This window comes from Conger conger, chromosome 14 (genome assembly GCF_963514075.1).
Source record: "Conger conger chromosome 14, fConCon1.1, whole genome shotgun sequence".
Lineage (NCBI taxonomy): Eukaryota > Metazoa > Chordata > Actinopteri > Anguilliformes > Congridae > Conger > Conger conger.
In genome coordinates, this window is record NC_083773.1 from 23,217,063 (window position 1) to 23,238,655 (window position 21,593).

Sequence of the window (21,593 nt, forward strand, 5' to 3'; positions counted from 1 at the left end):
TAAAATGTCTGTGTTTTATTAAAAGTGCCATTGGCGTACAACAGTGACTCCCATTTGGATGTGTGTCCTTCCTCAACTCACGCACTTCCTCTCACTCTCACTCTCTCTCTTTCTCTCTCTCTCACACACACACACACACACAAATAAGCATACATTAAGCTGACAGTCACTAGTTTCACCGCCACAATGACAAAGTAAGCAATAAAGAATATTTTTTCTATACAAATAAAAAAATGTCTTGCATTGAATTCAGGTAGAAAAAAAACAATTGTAATGATGAAAAGATCTTGCAAAAGCTAAAAAAAAGCTTGTATTTGTTATTCAAATCATAGAAACTATACAGCAGTATGAGGCCAACAGGATACATACAGGAAAACACCATGAAATTATGAAAGCATTTTCATTCTTCAGTACAGTCATACAGGAAATACTATAGATGGGAGAAATAGTCGTTCTTTATGGCAGCTTCATAATGTTAAATATGCTCAGTATTGGGAATCAGGGTAGGAGCCATATTATCAGAGGACAAGGCATGCTGTTGAGTAAAGGTAACAGGAAATATGCGTTTAGATATTAGTAATCCGAGCTCCAAAATGGAACACTGCAATATTTTCAAGAGGGACAAGGTTTGTCCCAATAAACATCATATTCTGCTACCTCCGTGACAGTCCTGTAGACAGGCTGCTGGTCAGTCCACACACAGAGTAGATATATGGCTGCAATCCTCTACAGTAAGCCCACACACTCCCCAACTGTATACTGCTCTTTCTTTCCCGGACTGCTGGCTTGCAGAGGACAACTGGAGGCCTCACATTTTAAAGCCTTTCAAGTTAATTGCCACTACTCCATCATTGCTCCCATAAACCTAAAATCTGGCAAACTCAACTTGTCTCCATCTGTGGACAACCTATCTGTGTTGTGCATGTGTATATGTACATATACACTGTATGTTATGTGTATATACTATTATAAGTCTGGACACTACCACGCATTGGTTGTTTTCGGTATTTGTCAAGGAATAATGCAATTATAACTTTAAACTTCTTTGAATAAGTTGAATTATGCCAATTAAATACAGTATAGAATACATTATTGAACAAAATGAGCTTATTAGGAGCCAACACAGCCACCGGATGAGAACACAGCTCATCTGCTGGAGCAGTTGCAGAGGGAGAAAGCCAAACATCAGGTAACATCCACAGATCATCTGTGGGAGGTGTTGAGAAAGTTCTGGATGAAATGGAAGACAAGGTATGACAGAAGCGGTCTGAATCAAGCCAAAAAGTAAAGCGGAAATCAAGGCCAAAGGCAGATATACCAAGTGCTAACGAAAACAACCAGAGGTAGTGTTCGCAGACTTTTGGTCCCCTGAATACATACGCACAAACGCAGACCCACATATTATACAAACAATACGCAGGCAGTTCCATTTTCATTCATTTAAAAATCTATAATGTTACCATTTGAATATATGAATTTCCTTCAACAGTGAAATCAACTAATATCTCAAAATTGTGCATCTACCAAAAATGCCAACATTTTAAAAACTTAAAACGGTCAGCTGAAAACCATAGTATGAATGGGCAGAAGCTCTTGCAGATTTACCAAATGCAGTGTTTTGCAGCCAGGACTGACCTGAAATATTTATATAGCACTGTACAATTCTGAACATGACTTCAGGTTTATAACTAGGTTGTGTTATAATACAGTGCTTTTGAAGTCAGTTGTGTGGTTCCATGGCATATGAACGGTGCTATTGTGTTTCTGACAGCTGGGCCTTGGGGTATATCATGGACACACTGCAGCCTACTAAAAATTAAGAAAAATGTTGCAAATGTTGCACTTCTTTCATTTTGTCTCTCCCTCTCACTTAAGTCTCTGCCAGTGAGGCAATTGAAACGTGAACGCGCGCGTGCGCACACACACACACACACACACACACACACACACACACACACACACACACACACACACACACACACATACACACACACACGCGCGCAGACACACATCTCAGTAACTCATAATCAGTCTCTTTCCTTCTCTAGACTGGACCGTCAGACAGACAGAAACTATGGAGACAGTAACAGGTGTGTAATTTAATCAGAAGGACTCATAGCAGCCGCGGGCTGAGGCCGATCAGACTTCCCATAACGGCCCCAGCAGTACAACCCACACCTGCCCACTGTGAGCTGTCCCCCTCAGACAGGGGTTCCATCTTTGGGCACTTTACTCCCAGCTTCGGCAGCCCCCTCCGGAGGAAGGGTGACCCCTGCCACCTCTTTGCTCTGTTCTTCCTCCTTCTTGTCCCCCATTTCTGCCCCTTCCTCAGTAGGTGGGGGTGTCCTGTCCTGGGGCGTCTCCAGGGGCATTGGCACAGTGCTCCCCTCCACAGCTGGGGCTCCATCCTTGGCCAGTTCCATCACCTCCTGGGCCAGTGGGATTGCCTCCTGGGCAGAGGGGAGGCCCACATCGTTCCCGCTTTCCGCCCCACTCAGGGGCAACATGTCCGCCTGCAGGGCCTTTGTAGGCAGGGTGAAGCCCATCTTCCCCACGGTCTCCACCCCGCCCTCCTGTGCCACCGAGCCGGGCGTCTCCCTCTGCAGCCAGTCCATCTTCTGGAGGTGCTGGCGGATGGCGTCTTCGACCCGCGCGTCAATCATGGCCTCGGTCAGAACGCCGTCCTCAGAAGAGTACGCCGCAGCCTGCGGAAGGGAGGAATTCAAGAGACGAGTGTGACTAAAAATAATCAATGACAATTACACTCAAACTGATCTCTAGTGAAGAACGACATTCGCTTTAGAGAAATCGACCCTCAGTGTGTTGAAATGGCCGCTCGAGCTCAGTGCCTTCTCTGGTGAACGGTGTTATTCTGTCCATGGTCTGTATATCAGAGGTAAGAGAGAGACTGACAATCAGAAGCTCTAATTCAGCGCCTTGATCATAGAGTTCCAAACTGTTATTTCTTTCAGTTTTTATTTTTATGTCACAACTTCCATGTTCACCCCCACACATAAAAATCGATGGGTAAAAAACTGTTTCACTTTCATACAAAGTACTAGCTCTCCTCCATGTACTCCTCTGATTCTCAGATAATACTTTGCGAACAGAGGTCCGGTAGCTCTTACATATTATGATATACAGTTAAGGAACTGGACAATTAACGGACAAGAGTTGGATTTCACCCTAAGTTGTTCAGGCACACAGACAGAAAGGAAGCAGAGGCTGGTAGGCAGAAGCGCTAAAAGTGCAGAACGAGACGGAGAGAAGAGGAGACCCACCTGCCAGGCCACGCCCAGTTTGGAGATCTCTCTCCCCGACATGCCCTCGATGCGGCTGGCGATCTCCGAGCACTTCTGCCCATAGTCAAACTGCGCCAGCTTCATCCTCCTGCAGGGGGCGGCAGAGAGCAAGAGCATTCCTCATGGGCATCCACCGACTGCTCTATTACACCCATTTTAGAAAACCGCAATAAACACGATTAAAATCATTCGATCCAGTCCAGAGCATTACTTATAGGTCTATTTTTAGCAACCTGGCTTCACCTTGTTGCCCGTAAACCGGGTACTGCCTGATAAGAAAGAACAAAGCAATTCATTCCACATGTCAAAACGACTTTGAATGCTGTGCTTAACCTATATGGTGTCATTGCACTAAGTTACTGTGATTCTAAATAAAGTACATTCTGTTTATCGAAAGAATAAAAATAAATACAAGTGCGAGGGTGACAGAACGGGAAAACGCTGTGGAGAATATTTTGGACAGCGCTTGTTGCTTATTTAAGAGGCTTTGACCGCACTTCAGAGCAGGGAATAATATGTAGGCCAGGCCAGCAGGGAGATAGGAGGGTGACCCCAGGAATCAGGCCTAGTTCCTGGTCTAGTCGTCAGCGCCACTCTGGCGTACCCCAGGGGGCAGAATGTAGCGTGGCCCAGTTTGGCACTGTGTGCTGCAGACTCACTGTCTCCCCCCGGTGGCCGGCTCCAGCACGTATCTGTCGAAGTAGAGCCGCACCAGTCTCTCCCGCTCCTCCGGGCCCGGCAGCGCAAAGTTTACGATCTCGTCGATACGGTCGTTTATCGCCCAGTCAAACTGCTCCGGCTGATTACTGGCCAGGACCAGCATGAACCTGGGAGGGCAGGAAATACTATCTTAAACACCGACAAAATAATGTTCAAGCCATTATCTGTACTTGCTTTACTACTTCAAAAGCGGGTATCTACCTTAAATTTTTCCAGATAATTAGGCCATTGAAAAAATAAATAAATAGAAATTGACAGAGCCCATAACCTATGTGAAATACCAGCAGTATTGTGTGGCAGTGACCCAATTTCACCATTGTGTTACACAATAAACAATGCATTATATAATGGGACTGACTGCAGGGTAGACTTGAGAGGGTTATTGATGTGGTGATGGCTGCTGCAGTGAGACTTAGGGGGCGCAGAGTTAGAGGAGACCCCGACTACTGCAGTAAATGAAGAGGGGTCACTTAGGGAGTAGACCCAAGACATTGTGCAGGGGAAGCAACCGGCAATGCCACTACCTCAATAATAGCCCACATAAAAATAAACAAACCATTGCAGAACAACAGCAAGGTACAATACAAACAGACTGCCTGCATATTTACTTATGCAACAAAATGTGGGCAGTCCCAGGGAGGAAGTTGCACTCCCTTGGTCTTGCCACCACTTTTCTCTAGCAATCCCACAACACAAAGTCGTTGTGCGTTATGTTGAAATGGAGTCATTGCTTCCAGTGAAGGTTGCTGGCAATTAAAGCAAAATGGTATGAAACAGTCAACTGAATGAATAATGTTGGACTGCCAACCTTCTATTGTGGGGCTGCGATTATTTTTGAACCAGTCAGAGCACTGGATATAGGAGAATTCAAGTCAAGTGACTTGGTTCGGTGCTCTGAAGACTTAATTTTCCTTTCTTTTTTTTTTCCAGATCTTGACAAGGAGCAATTATTGTTTGAAGCAGTGGCTGGAACTACATTAGTCCATGGCAATTCATGAAACCGCGTTACGGCAACTTCCTCTCTTGACTTTTATGATTTTTATTTGGGGCCCTGATTGGCTGAGCTCTTCATGAAACGTGTTTTAGACTTGACAATGAAAAACACTCTGCATATATGTACGTATACAGTATGCTTTACAGGCGCTTATGTTCATCTAATGACAGAGTCAGTCACAAAATGCTACTCAAATACATCAATTAAACAACTGTACGAGCAAGGCAAGCTTTATGGAAATGAAAATAGTGAGTAAAGGTGAAGAGAATGGTGAGTAAAGTTAAAGAGAATACTTGTAGGTAAATATGGACTGACTTGTTGCTCTGTTCGCCTGTGCGATAGAGGAATGCGTTTAAAGTAGCTCTGAGGTCCTCACTGATCTTCTCCTATGAAATAAAAGCACACGTCACTAAAAGGCATACACAAACAGACACGTGAGCGCACACACAAATGTTCACAGGCACGCTCAAACACACACACACACACACACACACACACACACACACACACACACACACACAGACACACAGACACACAGACACACAGACACACAGACACACAGACACACAGACAGACACAGACACACAGCTCAGGGAGGCTTACAGTGGATCTCTTGCGAAGGAATGCATCAGCTTCATCTACAAAGAGTAGCAGGCTGTCAGAGAAAAGAACGTAATGTTAGTTTTTAGTTCTTCATTTATTCTTCAAAAAAACAGTACAGGAAGATCAATTCTACTAGTGAAATGCAGTCAGAGGAGTGCCCATACATACTTATATAAAAGAACAATTAGCCTACAATCACTTTTTTAATTGCTCATTTTAAGTACAATTCTGTGGAGGGGGCAAGGGCATGAGGTTTATTAGTAGTGGGCAGGGTGTGTAGTCCGTACCCGCGGCGGCTGGTGTTGGCCCAGTCAAAGACCTTGTGCATGGCAGTCACTCCGTCACGTCCCATGGGTGCCACGTCTCCACCCGTCATGATGGCATAATCCATCCCAGAATGCACTGCCAGCTTCTGCTCAACACACAAGTCACTTGCATTGTGAACACAGAAAATTCCACAGTGCACCTTCTGACAGAAAGTGTGCTATTGCTATTTACCATAACATGACATTTTCATAAACAAAACTACATAGCAACAAGGAAAGTGCAGATTTAACAGTTGAGGTGTTGTGGCCAGGTCTGTAATCAACTACACAATTTCCCCGACTGTGCTTTTGTGAAAATGTAATGCCCATTACCCCATCTAGTGGTATATTCATATACTGCAGGTATGTCCGAACAGAAAATAGCTAAGAAATAGGAGGCAGTTCAAGATCTTCTAGGTCCAGTCGTTTTCAAACTCGGTCCTGGGGCCCCACGAGCATGCTGGTTTTTGTTCCAACTACACCAGCAATCTCAAAGTAATGAACAAGTTACATAGTCTTTTTTCTGATACACTTTTTTTATTGTTGCTAATTTGTCTTAATTACACTTTTTAAATTTGTCTTACCCTCTTTAGCCTGATTATGTCAGAGAGCTAAGCTATTCTATGCAGAATAGCTATGCATGCCATGAAGAACAAAAGTCCCCATATTCACATTGTGCTAGATTACAAATGATTACATAAAGAGTTTTTTTTAACTGATGGTGAATCAACTGGCTCCTAATTGCTTCTGAAACGATAACGAGCCAAACCTGCATTGTGTTAAATTATTTTCACTTGCTGCACTAGCTGATAAAAAGTTAAAAGGGGCTATTAGATTAGACTTGCAAGCTGGCTTGTTAGTGCTGTCAGTTTGGCAGTTTGAACTTGCTGGGCATCAGGAATGGCAAGATTATGACAAGGGAAAATGAGGGCTGGAAAAGGAGTCTTTGATTGGCAAGGCATGTGTGGAGCTGAATGAGAGCACTGCATCAAACAGGAAACAGATACTCCAAATGATGAATGGTGGAGATTCAGATTACATTAAGAATTTATCAATTCATACTTCACTGATTTATTCATCCGGTGAGCTCCTACTTTTCATTGTGGCCATTTGTTAATTAATGTGTCGAGTTTTCAATTTGATGTGGCATTTTTTATTTATTTATGGGCTCAGTTTCATTATTAAGTTTGGTCGTTTGCTAATTAATGTGTCAAGTTTTCATCTTTTACTTGCTCATTTTGTCCATTCATGGGTTGGGTTTTCACTATTTGACGTGGTTATTTGATATTTTAATTGTGCCACTGAATGGCTTCCATACAGGTATCCCACCTTGGCAAAGAGAGTCTTGCCGGTACCAGGGGGGCCGTACATGAGAATGTTCCGGTATAGCCCACGATTCTGACGGGTGTTCCGGGTAGCTATGGCGATGTCACGCACTCGTTCTTCCAATGATGGCTATAGATTGAGAATAAGGGACAGAAACAAGAAATATGAATTTGGACATTTTACAGAATATTTCCAATGCATAAACTGTAGCTTTCAGCTCCAATATCTTAGCTTCTGTGTTGTCGGTACATAAGAGTTTTGACAGTGCTGAGGTTTTGTAGATGTATAATGTCTGTGCATATTGATAGATTTCAGGATGTGTTCTTATTTAGATTGTGGGTAATACATCTCTGCAGTTTTTCATAGTTAAAATTATGTGAGTAGCTTTGTTGTGTCTGTATAGAGTGGGCTACTGACAGTGGTGACAGCGTTTTTATGTGTAGCTGCATTTTCTATGAAACGGATACTCACACTGAGCACAACTCCCTCCAGAGCGTCCTGTGGCTTGCTGGTCAAACGCTTTGTCATCTGAATGGCAGAGGAAAAGCAGGACCATCACCACCAAGACAACTGTGGCTGTGGGTACTAAAGTCACCCAAACACAAGGACACACTCCTCCCCTCCCGAGTGTAAGAGTGAGACTCTCACTGCCCTGCCTCATGTGAGGCCAATAAAGATGAACTTGAATGAGCGCTCCAACACGCTCTCCTACTTTAACTGAGCTCCAACACGCTCCCTACATTAACTGAGCGCTCCAACACGCTCTCCTACCTTAACTGAGCGCTCCAACGGCTCTCCGACCTTAACTGAGCGCTCCAACACGCTCTCCTACCTTAACTGAGCTCCAACACGCTCTCCTACCTCAACTGAGCGCTCCAACACGCTCTCCTACCTTAACTGAGCGCTCCAACACGCTCTCCTACCTTAACTGAGCACTCCAACACGCTCTCCTACCTTAACTGAGCTCCAACACGCTCTCCTACCTCAACTGAGCGCTCCAACACGCTCTCCTACCTTAACTGAGCGCTCCAACACGCTCTCCTACCTTAACTGAGCGCTCCAACGGCTCTCCGACCTTAACTGAGCGCTCCAACACGCTCTCCTACCTTAACTGAGCACTCCAACACGCTCTCCTACCTTAACTGAGCACTCAAACTGCTCTCCGACCTTAACTGAGCGCTCCAACGGCTCTACGACCTTAACTGAGCACTCCAACAGGCTCTCCGACCTTAACTGAGCACAAACACGCTCTCCTACCTTAACTGAGCGCTCCAACGGCTCTACGACCTTAACTGAGCACTCCAACAGGCTCTCCGACCTTAACTGAGCACAAACACGCTCTCCTACCTTAACTGAGCACAAACACGCTCTCCTACCTTTACTGAGTGCTCCAACACGCTCCCTACCTTAACTGAGCACAAACACGCTCTCCTACCTTGAATGAGCGCAAACACGCTCTCCTACCTTAACTGGGTGCTTGACAGCCTCAGCCACCGTGATCCTGGACGTCTCTCTGACCAGTGACGGTTTTCCCAGCCGAGCCTCGATATAGCGCCCTGCCACAGCCGTTGCATTCCGTGCTGAGTACACTCCCACGGCCAGCAGGGTCAGCCCCGCAACCTGCGAGGGGCGAGGGAGGGGGGGTCATTACGGGACCCTGAGGGCGTGGTGGGGGAAGGCATCAACACCATGGTAACAGCAACCAAAAAGTAATCCTTTAATGATAATACTCTCAGCAGGCTTCAGGGCAGCAGGAGTGAAGACTCTCTCACCGTTGCTGTCACTTTGTCCCAGTCCGACACAAAGGCCCGAAAGCCCTCCCCAAACACTGCACCCGCCGTCCTGAGGAAGAGAGACAGTCAGCTCCTCATCCACCCAGCCTCAGCCCTTACTCCCCCCATAGCTCACAGGGCTAACCGAGCAGAAGCACATTACAGGAAGGCAGGTGCACACGGATGCTAGTAAAATAAAGCAGCAATTCATCCTTTCCATATGTCATAGGTATGTATGTATCAGAGCCATCTATTTACAGTAGTACTCTAAGCTCAGCATCATATGCAAGTATGACTATGCCTGTGGTCCCTTGTAGGAACCTTCACATAATCTGCTTAGTAGTGGAGGCAATTTAGTTATATTTCTATGTTTGTAGAGATGGATCATTAACAAAGCTACTCCGATCACGTGCCTTGCTCAAGGGTAGAGCCGAACACATTCAGCCATACTATGACAGAACCCGCCCCGTGTCTTGGCACCACGCCCCGGCCCTCCTCCGCCTCTCTCACCGGATGGTCTCCAGGACGGTCTGCCGGTGCTCTGCGGCCTTCAGGCGGATCTGCTCGCGGATGATGTCGGCGTTTTCCCGCTCGGTGCGCGCGCGAGCCTTGGCCTCCGCCTCCACGCGCAGCAGCTCGTTCTTCTGCCGGAGCTCCATCTCGTGCTCGATGGTCGCTGAGGGGCAGACAGGAGGCCGTGTCTGTGTGTGCTTAACGGAGACCTCGCACAATCTCAGATTGGTGGTTACCTTTGAGCCTCCACCCAAGCTCGATCCAATTCCACGAGGCTACACAATATGGCAGATCAGCCCAACGCCACAGCATTTGCATTGATGTTGTTTTTCCCCAAATTGTGGAATAAATGAAATTGTTGGAAGGGGAATTTTGTTGTTATAGCACCCCTATAAGTCAATAAATATGACCATTTTAGAGAATGGTTCCATGAGTTCAGACAGACATATTAAATGTCATGGTCATAAATCAATGTAATATGTTTTTTTATATTGGCTTATTGGCTTATTTATAATTGTTTATTTTTCCTAGGAGATGGATCTAGATGATCATTGTGCAAAATGTTGCACAACTACAAAGGCACTAAAGCATTCAACATTACCATGATGAAATCCAAAAAGTATTAACAGCAAAACTTTTATCCATCCATCCATTATCTGAACCCGCTTATCCTGAACAGGGTCGCAGGGGGGCTGGAGCCTATCCCAGCATACATTGGGCGAAACGCAGGAATACACCCTGGACAGGTCGCCAGTCCATCACAGGGCACACACACCATTCACTCACACACTCATACCTATGGGTAATTTAGACTCTCCAATCAGCCTAACCTGCATGTCTTTGGACTGTGGGAGGAAACCGGAGTACCCGGAGGAAACCCACGCAGACACGGGGAGAACATGCAAACTCCGCACAGAGAGGCCCCGGCCGACGGGGATTCGAACCCAGGACCTCCTTGCTGTGAGGCGGCAGTGCTACCCACTGCACCATCCGTGCTGCCCAAAACTTTTATAAATAAAAAAAATTATTTAAGCCATAGGGTTTACAAGGTGCCAAAATAACTTGCAAGATAAACAATCATTAAACATGCCACCACAATGATTGACTACAATGGAACTGGTCAAGCTTTCAGTAAACTACATCAGAATTCACTTCAGGACTGAGTGATCCCATTCTGGATGTCTTGAAAAAGACAGTGTGTTTTTAGCGGACAAACTCATACAGAAAACCGATAGCATTGGTGTGACAGACCACCCTACCTTTCCTCATCGCCTCCTGCTTCAAAACGGATTCCTCTTGTTTGCGCAGATTCTCCTCATTCAGGGCTTGCTATGGACACAGAAAAAAAGGGTGTCAGGCAGAGATGGACATGCTGGAATCATTTCACAATTTTATCCTTTCATAGGAGTTAATACAAACTTAATCCTTTCATGAGTAATACAAACAGGGCATACTCAGATATTACAACATCAATCTCAGCTTAAAAACTATCACATGTAAATTCATATTACTTTATATAGGTGAGGAACTCACCTGCTGTCTTAGCTGATCCTCATACCTCTGTCTGGCCAGCTGGTCTTGGTACTTCGCCCTCTAGGAATGGTAGAGTGACATAATCATTAGCTCCCCATTTACCCAGTCCGAGACCCATCCAGTAAGCACACAGTTGAGTAAACACAGCTTCGTTGGCACCGTACCGATTGATGCTGCTTGGTCTCCTCTGTGAGTGTTTTCCTCCTCTCATCCCCCTGGATGCGGATTTGGTCTCCTTTCAGCTGTTCCACAGCAGCCTCGTACTCCTGCGCGGAAAACAGAGCAGGTACTTTAACAGGGAGTTCATTTTAAAAAAGCACCAGGGCAAGCGAACCAATGGACCGAGGGAGGCATGCAGGTCATGAGACTGACATGCTCCCTTTCATACTGAACACAATACACAGTTAGCACCTTTACACCCAAAAGCATATTGGAAGAAGATCCTTTATCCGTTTAAATGTTGTACCTTGATTTTACTCTGATGCTCCATCTGCACAGACTGCTCCTGCATGCGCGCCAGGTCCAGGGCCTCCTTTGCATGGCCTGCAGGAGAACATCAGCCGACCAATTAGGAAAGTTGATCATCACATTAAGAGATGTAGTCATAGGTCATATTCGCAAATAAACTAGGCCTATAAAACCGACAAAAAAAATAAAAAAATAAAAAAATAAAAAAACATTGCTATTGGGTCAGGTTTATTTGAGCATTAATTTTAAGCCAGATAAGCTAAAGGTGGAGCCAGATAAGAGAGGTGCGCTAGAGACCGATGAATGTTCTGGGATGACCTTTGAACCTTTCACCTTGGATAACCTGTCATTCTACCAGCATCTCACATGTGCCCGTGGTGACTAGCTAAACAGTAATGACACACAAAATGCATCGCCGCGTTCTTTGGCCCTACATTACGGGGTGAATGATGCAACTCGCTATGTTATAATCCTACGCTCTATTATACATCTCCATTCAATTCTCGTAGTTATTCTATCCTACTCAAGGGAAAAACAGCGTAGTAGCACAGTACAGCATCCATTCCGCAGGCGAAGTACCTGGTTTACTCTCCCAACGTGTTCTTCGTATGGTTCAAGCTGTTTTCAATGCGGTACTTACGCGATTTATCCAGGTCCTTGGCCGCTTGGGCCGCTCGTTCTAACCCGGTCGGATCGAAGTTACTCCATTTGTCCTTGGGTTTATCGCCGCCACTTCCCCCCGAACTGCCAGCCGGCGGAGGAGGTGGCGGTGGGACTGGAATACCCGGGGGTGGATCGGATTGCCCCTTATTCAAGCCGAACAGCCAGGACATGGTGCGGCAGTTTAAACAGTGTCAGCCTGGTTCGGCGCTGGTGACTGATCCTCGGCTACAACCTGACTATGACAGGGGATTTCTTGCACACACCGCTACCGCCACACTCGTGTCACGTTGCCACCATTTGCGCATGTGCGGCGAGGCAACCTTTACCCTAAAATTAAGCTTCTTCTTGATTGGTGATCACGACATTTTTTATTTCCCCATTGGTGTATCTGTTTGAATCGCAACTATTTAGCTCCGCCCACTATAAATGTGTGGTGGCTGCACAGGGATATAAAACCTTTAACGTTTTATAAATTACTATTATAAACGCCTAACGCTAGCATAGACGCTCTATGAATGCTAGTCTTGCAAAATAACAATGTGGGTTACATCATATACCGTGGACAAGAGGTGTGGAAGGTTGCTAGAAAAACGCAGGACATAGCTCGCCGGATGATTTTTTATAATACAAGTTTATTATGTGCTTTCATGCGTCTATGGACCTGTAGCATCGATCATAATCATAATAACAGGGCACAGCACTAAAACATGCCTATCCAGCCTCCAGCTTGGATGCCAAGGCACTGACTCACTCTGCGCCTCGCACCCAGTACCTCATCACTCCAAATCATGAGTGGAATGAAAAGGGGTATTACTGTTATAGATCATTATTAAGCACTACTGTAGGTGCATATGAAGTAATGCTATTCTTGATACATTTTTGACACTATGTTCATGTTTGAATGATGTAGTCATAATAATGATGATAAAATGTGTTCATGTCATATATATCATTTATATTTCCTGGATGTCAAATTACTTTTACAGCAGGGGGGTTGGCAGGATTCAGCACAAGCACCACCAATGTGTAGCATCCACCCAGCAACCTCAAAGACGAATGCACAAGTTAAGGTGGAGAGATAGGGATTTACTTCTCCAATTAAACTGGTGAATAATTATATGGCTGTGTATTCTGCCATGACACCAGGAAACCTTATGTTTAAGTGTGACCCAAAGTAGGGCATTGGTTTACCATCTATTCCAACTTGGTGTTTAAAATTGCACTCTTATAAGAAATTATACCATTGAATCAAGAACAATATGCAAATGAGAAGAGATTAGTTTCAGTGGCAATCCTCAATTCACAAAACATTTTTTACTAAAATGAGATGCGAGTGCATCTTTATTTATCACAAAAAAATATTTTATTGACGGCTTCAACATTCTTGAATCATCCAAGGAAAGCCAGTACACAGGTATTCATATATAAAGCATGAACAATGTCAAAGTACAGACATAAGAGGTTTAAAAAATAAAAAAAAAGAAAAGAAAAAAAAGTAAAAGGTTTCTCTGACAATCTACCCATTTACCAGTGTTCACTACTGGATGATTAAGAACAGCCTGGATGCACCCGATTAGCCAGTGCAGACGGCAGGCAAATTCAAACCTCCTCATCCCTCCCCCTGGTTACATGCTGTGGAGATGAAGCTCCACTTCAGCTGTGCGTAACTGACCAGGGTGAACAGTGACAGTAGGAGCTCAAGACATGGGGGGGGGGGATGAGGTAGGCTCACACCCTGGCCAACAGACAGAGGACAGGAAGGTAACTGCACTCAACCAGTGGGGGGTGACAGGATTAGTGGGACTGGACAATGCGGGAATAGACACCAGGAGGCTCTTTGCCGTCGCCCAGCGCCGCTCGAAATCCCTCCTCCCGCCGTGCCTTGGCCAGCGCAGCGAGGGACAGGAAGGTACGGGGCTCAGTTATGGCCAGCTCACTCAGAATCCGTCTGTTCACCTGCACGTTGGTCTGACAGGGGAAGAGCGGAGAGCCAATCATTGCGATTCCGACAAGCAAGGAAAGTCGATCATCGAGATTCAGTGTAATCAGGGGTTTCAATTACACCGTCATGTCAGCGTTTACATGAATAGATATTGTTAGTCTATTGCCATAATTTTGTTAAGCAATCAATTTAACTACACATAAGACAGTGGAAAATGTGTAGGAAATGTGACAAAAAGAATGTTATATTTTGTATCAGTAAGGTATTTTTGAAGTACAACACTGATTAGGCAGAGTCGGCTCTGAATATTCTAAGATAATGAATAGGATGGGGTTACAGCAGTGGTTCCAAAACTTGGTCCTGGGCCCCCCCTGTGTATGCGGGTCTTTGTTCCAACTGCAATTGCAATCCCAGAATTTAACTATATTGAACCCTGTTGGGCAATTTGTCCCCATTTAACCCATCATAGCCACTTGAGAGCCACAGTCCAACCTAAATCCAGCTCTGAGACCAGTGCCTTGGTCAAGGGTAATGGCAGGAGTATACCTAACCCCACATGTTTGTATTTTTGTGTGGCAGGAAATAGGAGTACCCAGAGGAAACCCTTGTGAACACAGGGAGAACATGGAAATGATGCAATGGAAACTTCATGCAGAGAGGATCTGGCCGGCCGGGACTCAAACTGTTAATAACTTCATGCAATATAGTGACACAAGGACAATATGAACATGGGGATTTTATTCTCAATGGCATGGAAAGCTATTTCAGACATAATGTCTCTTAAGTGGGTAAATAATCCCCCTAAACATGAAAAACACCCAAGTAAGAAAAATGAACAGATTGCAATTATGGTTGGAACAAAAACCACCATATTCAGGGGTCCCCCAGGCCCAAGTTTGAGAAACACTGGGCTACAAGACCTCATTGCATCAATGTGGCCTCAAAAACCTACATTACAGTTGTAAACTTTCCACTTTCATATAATCCCAAACATAAGGATTTATCTTTCTGTTTCATCTGACAAAAATACATTAAAATATCAAATCATTACTGTACTTACATCATATATCATTTGGTGTATACCAGCCATGGCCATATGGTGTAATATTTATGTAGTTAATTAATATTTATACATTCTAAAATACAATAAAGTTGTTTTGTTAACTTAAAAGTACAGAAAAATGTTACTTTAAGAGAGAATAGTCAATTTTCCTACAGGAAGGCGTACAAAGATTATAAAAAATTAAAAACCATATGTGAAAAGAAAATAATTGAAAAAAACGAAAGTGTATATATTTCAGGCAGTCCAACATCAATGTTTAATTAATGATGTACTGGTGTATAGAAAATGGATCATTTAAAATATTTTGCAATATGTTGCATCTTTTCATGAAGTACTGACCTTCACTAGGTTGAGGATGAGGGCAGGATACTTCATACCATGCTCCCTGGAAGCAGCAGCGATGCGGGAAATCCACAGCTGGGAGAGATAAACGATATACTTCCAGTGATTAAGAACAACTAAACGATTGTGCTCTCGTAGCACAGTTAGAACCGATAACGCAGCAAAAAAATCCGTTCTCTCAGAGCTACAGCAGTAACGAACGAGATCAGGGGAAACCTAACATTGTAACCACTGCTACTAATGCTGTAATGCCAGACTTATGAAGATGAAAGGTGTTACCTGGCGCATGCAATGCCGTTTGGCCTTGCGTGCCTTGGTAGAGTAGACAAACGCCCTGCGGACCGCCCTCACGGCCAGGCTGTAGCACCGATTCTTCCTTCCTCGAAAGTGCTGAGGAAGATGAGGACAGTTAGGAACAAATTACGATGTATAAGATCAAGCGGTGATAGATATACAAAGGCAAACAACAAACAAATAGCAGAAACGGGTGTTAAACATAACAGTTCCAAGCCACCCAACTCACCTTAGACATTTTCACATTATCATCGTGTCATACCTGTCACATGCTTGCCATGTTATTGAGAAAGCTATTCGAGGACGCTATTTGACAAGCAACATCAAGAAAACGAAATCAGATCAATCGTTAACGTTATGCATACCACTCACCCGTGCATTCTTCAGGAGTTCTTGTACCTTCCAATATCGATCCGGTCCCCGGTTACGAATCCAACAAGATAAAGTCAGAAATACCATGTTTCCGAAATGTTCCCGTTATTTTTTGTTTAATATTTACGTACGTTGACCTCTATACAACTTATACTGATGCACGCTACACTACAGACAGGGAGCCATCGCAACAGAAATATGACACGTGATAGTTACGTCAGTTGTGTGCGTCAAGGGCGGACCACGGATGTGGGATAGCGGAAGACCGAAAGGGTCAGTCAAATTCTGATCGCTCAAGATGTCGGTCGTTTGTTTCTCCTTGAACCGATGCGGTTCAGTGGCATTGCGATCTCCTGCTGGACTTGTGGTAAGACTAGACAGTCTGAAATAATGGATGTTATATCACGGGCTAAGACCATATAAAGCTCATACGAGCGAGTGACATTGAAATAAGAGGAAACGAGACCCGGGTAGTTGTATCTTCGTCATTGAGTGTTTGCTGGCTGCTAGCTAAATAGCAACGTTAACTTGACTGCGTTAGCCAACTTGGCATGGTAGTCCAAACGTTAGCTGTCACGACTGTTGCTGCACTCACTCTAAACCAGTTCAGTTTCCTGGTTGAAGTTTGATCACTGTTATTAATCTAGTAGTTAGTCCCTTAGCTAATGTAGCAATCCAGCTAAAGTGGATAGATGGATACACTAGGAATATTAAGTTCACTTAGATGTGTTGTTTTTCGGATCTAAACGTATGACTACCCTTGTTAAATTTGTTTGACACCGTGCCTTGACAGATTTTAAATGAGTAATAATTATTTATATCCCTCAACACTAATCAATTATGCGAACCGAGATGCTGTTATGCAACCTTAAGTGTGATGTACAGTTAAAGGTATCCCTGGTTGTTGTGGTGATGTAACGCAGCTGCACCACAGTCTTTCGTTCAGCAGGGGGCAGTGTAGTATTCGTTGTATACACTGCTTTCTATTCAAGCCGTTTTAGTATGGTTAAATTGTTGCAAGACTGTTCTCTTGTCAGTTCTCCCCAGTATACATTACTTTGCAAATCCGATTATTTTCTGAGGTTGTTTTGTTAGCCACTTCGTTATAGTGCTGTGTCCTTCACCACTACTATTTGGCTGTAATTAAATACACAGGACAAGGCATAAGGGTGAAAAAGCTTTTTTCTATTTTGCTGGGTGATGTTCCCTCGCACACACGTTTGCATTGAGACCCTGAGCGTTACCCTCGTCGTACTTAAATTCCGAATTGTAATTTCTCAGGCAGCCGTTCTGCTACTTGAACCTGTTAATCAAACATTATAATAGAGTGGACAATGTATCAATCATGCTTTGTCTCTTCCAGGCGGTGCGGTTTGCTCAAACAGCGGCCGCAGCCCAGCCCAGAATTAAGAAGTTCCAGGTGTACCGCTGGGACCCTGACCGCATCGGCGACAAACCACGCATGCAGACCTATGAAATCAACCTGAACGCGTGAGTGCAGCTAGAATAATGGCCAGGAACAATTTTGTTAAATACACATTAATTGCTTTCAATTGAAATGCTGTGGTTAGAGCACCAGCCAGCCATATATTGATTTTTCAAAATGTATTAAAATGTTATCTTGGAAAAGAAATGTGCCTGATGTTTATTTATTTAATTACTAGGGTGATAATTATTTATAATAGTAAGCCACAGTGGATAGTTATGTCCATTAAGCAAATAAGTAATGGAATTGGACGCCAAGTGCCATTATCCTGAGGAGAAATGCACATGGAACAGTCAGTCACAGCAAAAGTTGCATCATGGCATTAACATTGTGTTGAACTCAACCATAAGAGCAACATGAAATTGCATTGTACTGCCATACTCAATGGCTACAATGAGTACATCTGCCTTTCACCAAAAATTTTGTTGGTGATTTGTTAGCCACCTTTTATATGACTGTATGTAGCCCTTTCCTTTTTTAGAGAAGGCCTCTGCTAAAGGCAAGATCACATTGCTGTGTTAGCAAACAGAAACGCAAAACAGGGTGGCTGCACCTCATGTTACAAAATGCCAATGCCCTAAGCTGGCTTCAGTTCCCTGACGGATTGTGTTGTAACTGCTACCCGTGTTTAACAGCCAATGGGAATGGTAGTAAGTATAGTATAGTGTGTGTGCAGGTATCCACACATGCGTCTGGGCTGCATATAGGCACAAGCTGTAACTGCCAAAGGGAAACAAGAAAAGTTTTTTGAACATAAACCTGTCAACGCAATCGACTGCCCATGTGAAGTATTTGTGAAACACAGCTGTAATGGTCATCATAGTGTGCTTAAACCAAAATTAAACTCAAATTCTTCCGGGACATTCCTTGGTATGATCAAGCTTTGATTTCAAAATAAACTTGTCTTTACAGAGTTAAACTATGATTATGTATGATTATCCTTTGACTTTGTGTATTGACCATGTCTCTCCTCTGCCCAGCTGTGGCCCGATGGTGCTGGATGCCCTGATTAAGATAAAGAATGAGATGGACCCCACGCTTACCTTCCGCCGGTCCTGCAGAGAGGGTGAGGGAACGGGAGCCAGTGGGGGCAGGGGGGGTGGGCAGGAGATGGCTCTGTGGGGTGTGTAATCTATGTGCATAGAGCACTTGGTGTAATTGTTGTGCAGTGTGTTGTTTGTTATGGGTGGGTTAGTGGATGGCACTGTATGAAACATGCTAAGTAAGCCTTTTAATGGGGGCTGGGGTTCAGGTATTTGCGGCTCCTGTGCAATGAACATCAATGGGGGAAACACGCTGGCCTGCCTCAACAGGATCGACACCAACATCAGCAAAGTGACCAAGATCTACCCCCTGCCACACATGTACGTCGTCAAGGACCTGGTGCCGGTGTGTATCTTCTCATTTCTAGTGACTACGAGACTCCTAATTATTACACGTTTTCATGGGATCTTTGTTTATAAGAAGCCTGTAGGCAGTCTATTTGGTTCCCAATAATCATCATGCGTGTGTTACAGGACATGAATAACTTTTACGCGCAATACAAGTCCATCGAGCCCTACCTGAAGAAGAAGGATGAGTCGCAGGAGGGCAAGGAGCAGTACCTGCAGTCAGTGGAGGACAGGCAGAAACTGGTACAGTATCCCATCTTCACAAGAACAGACACCCATGCGTGTGTTTCGCCTATGAGACACCTGCACAGTGCTTAAGCTGCAAAGTGTGCTGGCCCCTGTGGGAATAGACGAATTGCTTTGCTGCAACAAGCCTATGGTGTTAATTTGTGATTTGGGGGGCGGTACGTTGTATCGGGAATCAGCACATTTATCCATTTTGTGTGCCTTTTTTCTTTTACAGATGGTGACAGTAATGGTTTATTAGTAATGGATTAAAATATCAATAACAAAAAAAAAAAATCACCTTTCTTTTGCTTTCTCTTTCAGGATGGGCTGTATGAGTGTATCCTGTGTGCTTGCTGCAGCACCAGCTGTCCTAGTTACTGGTGGAACGGAGACAAGTACTTGGGTCCTGCTGTCCTTATGCAGGTGTGTGTGTGTGTGTGTGTGTGTGTGTGTGTGTGTGTGTGTGTGTGTGTGTGTGTGTGTGTGTGTGTGTGTGTGTGTGTGTGTGTGTGTGTGTGTGTGTGTGTGTGTGTGTGTGGTGCCAGTCTGGGTAGGAAACCACTGAAATCCTACACAAATGTTAAATATTCACTTTTCATGAGTGCAAGATTCTGTGAGATTATTAGAAGAGCAATGCCTTTGCTGTTTGGGGTGAAGTGGTGTGATGCGGGTTTGTGTCTGCTGTTCTGCACCCAGGCTTATCGCTGGATGATCGATTCGCGTGACGAGTACACAGAGGAGCGACTAGCCAAACTCCAGGACCCTTTCTCCTTGTACCGCTGTCACACCATCATGAACTGCACCAAGACCTGTCCCAAGGTATGGCCAAATTCCCAAACTGCCAATGTTGGCTGATGTTGTTCACAGCAGTGGTGCTGTGGTATTCTGTCTCCACCTCTAATCTGTGGACGCAGCAGATCTAGCTCCTGCCTCATAACACACAGGGTCCTCTGCTTCCCCTCTCTCTCTCCTTATCATCTTTCTCTTACCCTCTCTACAGGGGCTGAACCCTGGCAAGGCGATAGCAGAGATAAAAAAGATGATGGCAACATACAAGGAGAAGAGAAGCGTTGCAGCCTGAACCTTGACCACATGGCCAATTACCCCACCCCCTCCATATCCCCACCCGTCCACTTCTCAGCCCTGCCTCCTTCCCTGAAAAAAGGGGAAACTATCAGAGTTATCTGTGAGGTCTCAAACAGCCTGTAATCTGTATTCAGGCACACTCCAGCACAGGTGATGCAGATTGTTGAGAAAGGTCTGCACTGGATCATACGGATCTGTTATGTGTGTGTGTGTGTGTGTCTGTATGTGTGTATGAGAGAGTGAGTGAAAGGCCATGTATATATTAAGCAGCACATGTGTTTTGTGCTTATTATTTAGCCTTACAGATGTGTTTGGTCTTCTGAACAGGTTCAGACACATACATGAAACATTACGCTTTTTTCCGTAACAGTATATTTACAGAAGGCTCTGTGATGCTAAAAGAATAATAAACAACGCACACTGAAATCCTCAGCTGGTCATTGCTTTCTGAAATTAGCCTACTATGCTGGTAGGGTGGATCATTGTGACCCACCATTAAACACATCTGGGCAGTTACTGCCTCTGAGGGGGGTAGGGAGGTGGGGGGGCTCTTTTTAAGCAGAGCACAAAGCAGATGTGCAAAAACATTTTAAAATTTAATTAAGGCAGCACAAAATATGTTTTGGCCCTGTGGTCACACTGCCCTAAAATGGTCAACACAGTAATGTAGCTAAATATGGGTCTCATACTGTCAAAATGAGTGCATTCGTAAATTATACACATAAGTACTAATGCAGCTGCTCTTGTTGAAAATAAAATATAAATATTCCTAAAATTGCCAAACTGGTTATCTCTAGGTAAGCACTTGGATATAGAGCAGTACAATGCTTTCTTCTGACCTTGGCTTCTGTGCAACTACACCAATTCAGCTTTTGGTATTTAGGGTGTGAAATCTGTTTTCTGTTTGCAGTATTTACTATTTCTAATTGTTTGTATGGATATGTGAGCCATTTGGTGCTTGCTTATCCATACACAGAGAGGCCATTGACCCTCATAACTTTGAACTCAGATTTATTTGTTCTTTCATGAACCCAATATACAAACATGTCAAATAACAATGACAAGTACATGAACATTTATAGCAAATAACACAACCAAAAAGCAATAGTAAACATCAAAATTAAACTATTTTATATCTACGTTAAAATTCACAATTAAAAATCAGTTGATTTAAAAGTTGCTTTAAGAGA

At 44.2% G+C, this 21,593-nt stretch overlaps 3 protein-coding genes across 4 annotated transcripts; 1 reads left to right on the forward strand and 2 right to left on the reverse strand.

Moving 5' to 3' along the window:
• Nucleotides 1–2,079: 2,079 nt before the first annotated feature.
• On the reverse strand, nt 2,080–12,526 carry atad3 (ATPase family AAA domain containing 3). The gene is made up of 16 exons (XM_061219649.1): nt 12,177–12,526; nt 11,535–11,611; nt 11,233–11,334; nt 11,069–11,128; nt 10,795–10,864; nt 9,533–9,698; nt 9,023–9,092; nt 8,715–8,870; nt 7,722–7,778; nt 7,254–7,379; nt 5,907–6,031; nt 5,620–5,671; nt 5,332–5,402; nt 3,962–4,129; nt 3,282–3,390; nt 2,080–2,705 (listed from the first exon to the last, which is right to left on the reverse strand). Exons 1-16 carry the CDS (start codon nt 12,367–12,369, stop codon nt 2,202–2,204), a joined length of 2,106 nt encoding a protein of 701 aa, XP_061075633.1. The 5' UTR covers nt 12,370–12,526; the 3' UTR covers nt 2,080–2,201.
• A 1,011-nt stretch (nt 12,527–13,537) lies between these two features.
• Nucleotides 13,538–16,445, reverse strand: mrpl20 (mitochondrial ribosomal protein L20). 2 transcript variants are annotated; one of them, XM_061220655.1, is made up of 4 exons: nt 16,213–16,445; nt 15,826–15,936; nt 15,544–15,621; nt 13,538–14,167 (listed from the first exon to the last, which is right to left on the reverse strand). In XM_061220655.1, exons 1-4 carry the CDS (start codon nt 16,297–16,299, stop codon nt 13,994–13,996), a joined length of 450 nt encoding a protein of 149 aa, XP_061076639.1. In that variant the 5' UTR covers nt 16,300–16,445; the 3' UTR covers nt 13,538–13,993. The 2 variants fall into 2 exon arrangements, with proteins under 2 accessions (XP_061076639.1, XP_061076640.1); XM_061220656.1 differs by lacking the exon at nt 16,213–16,445 and adding an exon at nt 16,070–16,179.
• On the forward strand, nt 16,421–20,829 carry sdhb (succinate dehydrogenase complex, subunit B, iron sulfur (Ip)). Its single transcript, XM_061220654.1, has 8 exons — nt 16,421–16,579; nt 17,576–17,703; nt 18,679–18,764; nt 18,951–19,087; nt 19,216–19,332; nt 19,639–19,740; nt 20,014–20,136; nt 20,318–20,829. The coding sequence occupies exons 1-8, from the start codon at nt 16,511–16,513 to the stop codon at nt 20,396–20,398; spliced, it is 843 nt and encodes a 280-aa protein (XP_061076638.1). The 5' UTR covers nt 16,421–16,510; the 3' UTR covers nt 20,399–20,829.
• Nucleotides 20,830–21,593: the final 764 nt, after the last annotated feature.

Coding starts and splice junctions, on each gene's coding strand:
- atad3 (XM_061219649.1), bottom strand. CDS start 12,369: ATGTCCTGGCTGTTCGGCTTGAATAAGGGGCAATCCGATCCACCCCCG. Junction 9,699..10,794: donor GCAGGAGGCGATGAGGAAAG/GTAGGGTGGTCT, acceptor TCTGCCCCTCAG/CGACCATCGAGCACGAGATG. Junction 9,093..9,532: donor ACCGTCCTGGAGACCATCCG/GTGAGAGAGGCG, acceptor TCTCTTCCTCAG/GACGGCGGGTGCAGTGTTTG.
- mrpl20 (XM_061220655.1), bottom strand. CDS start 16,299: ATGGTATTTCTGACTTTATCTTGTTGGATTCGTAACCGGGGACCGGAT. Junction 15,937..16,212: donor AACTCCTGAAGAATGCACGG/GTGAGTGGTATG, acceptor CATCTTCCTCAG/CACTTTCGAGGAAGGAAGAA. Junction 15,622..15,825: donor AACGGCATTGCATGCGCCAG/GTAACACCTTTC, acceptor TATCTCTCCCAG/CTGTGGATTTCCCGCATCGC.
- sdhb (XM_061220654.1), top strand. CDS start 16,511: ATGTCGGTCGTTTGTTTCTCCTTGAACCGATGCGGTTCAGTGGCATTG. Junction 17,704..18,678: donor TATGAAATCAACCTGAACGC/GTGAGTGCAGCT, acceptor TCCTCTGCCCAG/CTGTGGCCCGATGGTGCTGG. Junction 19,333..19,638: donor TGGAGGACAGGCAGAAACTG/GTACAGTATCCC, acceptor TTTCTCTTTCAG/GATGGGCTGTATGAGTGTAT.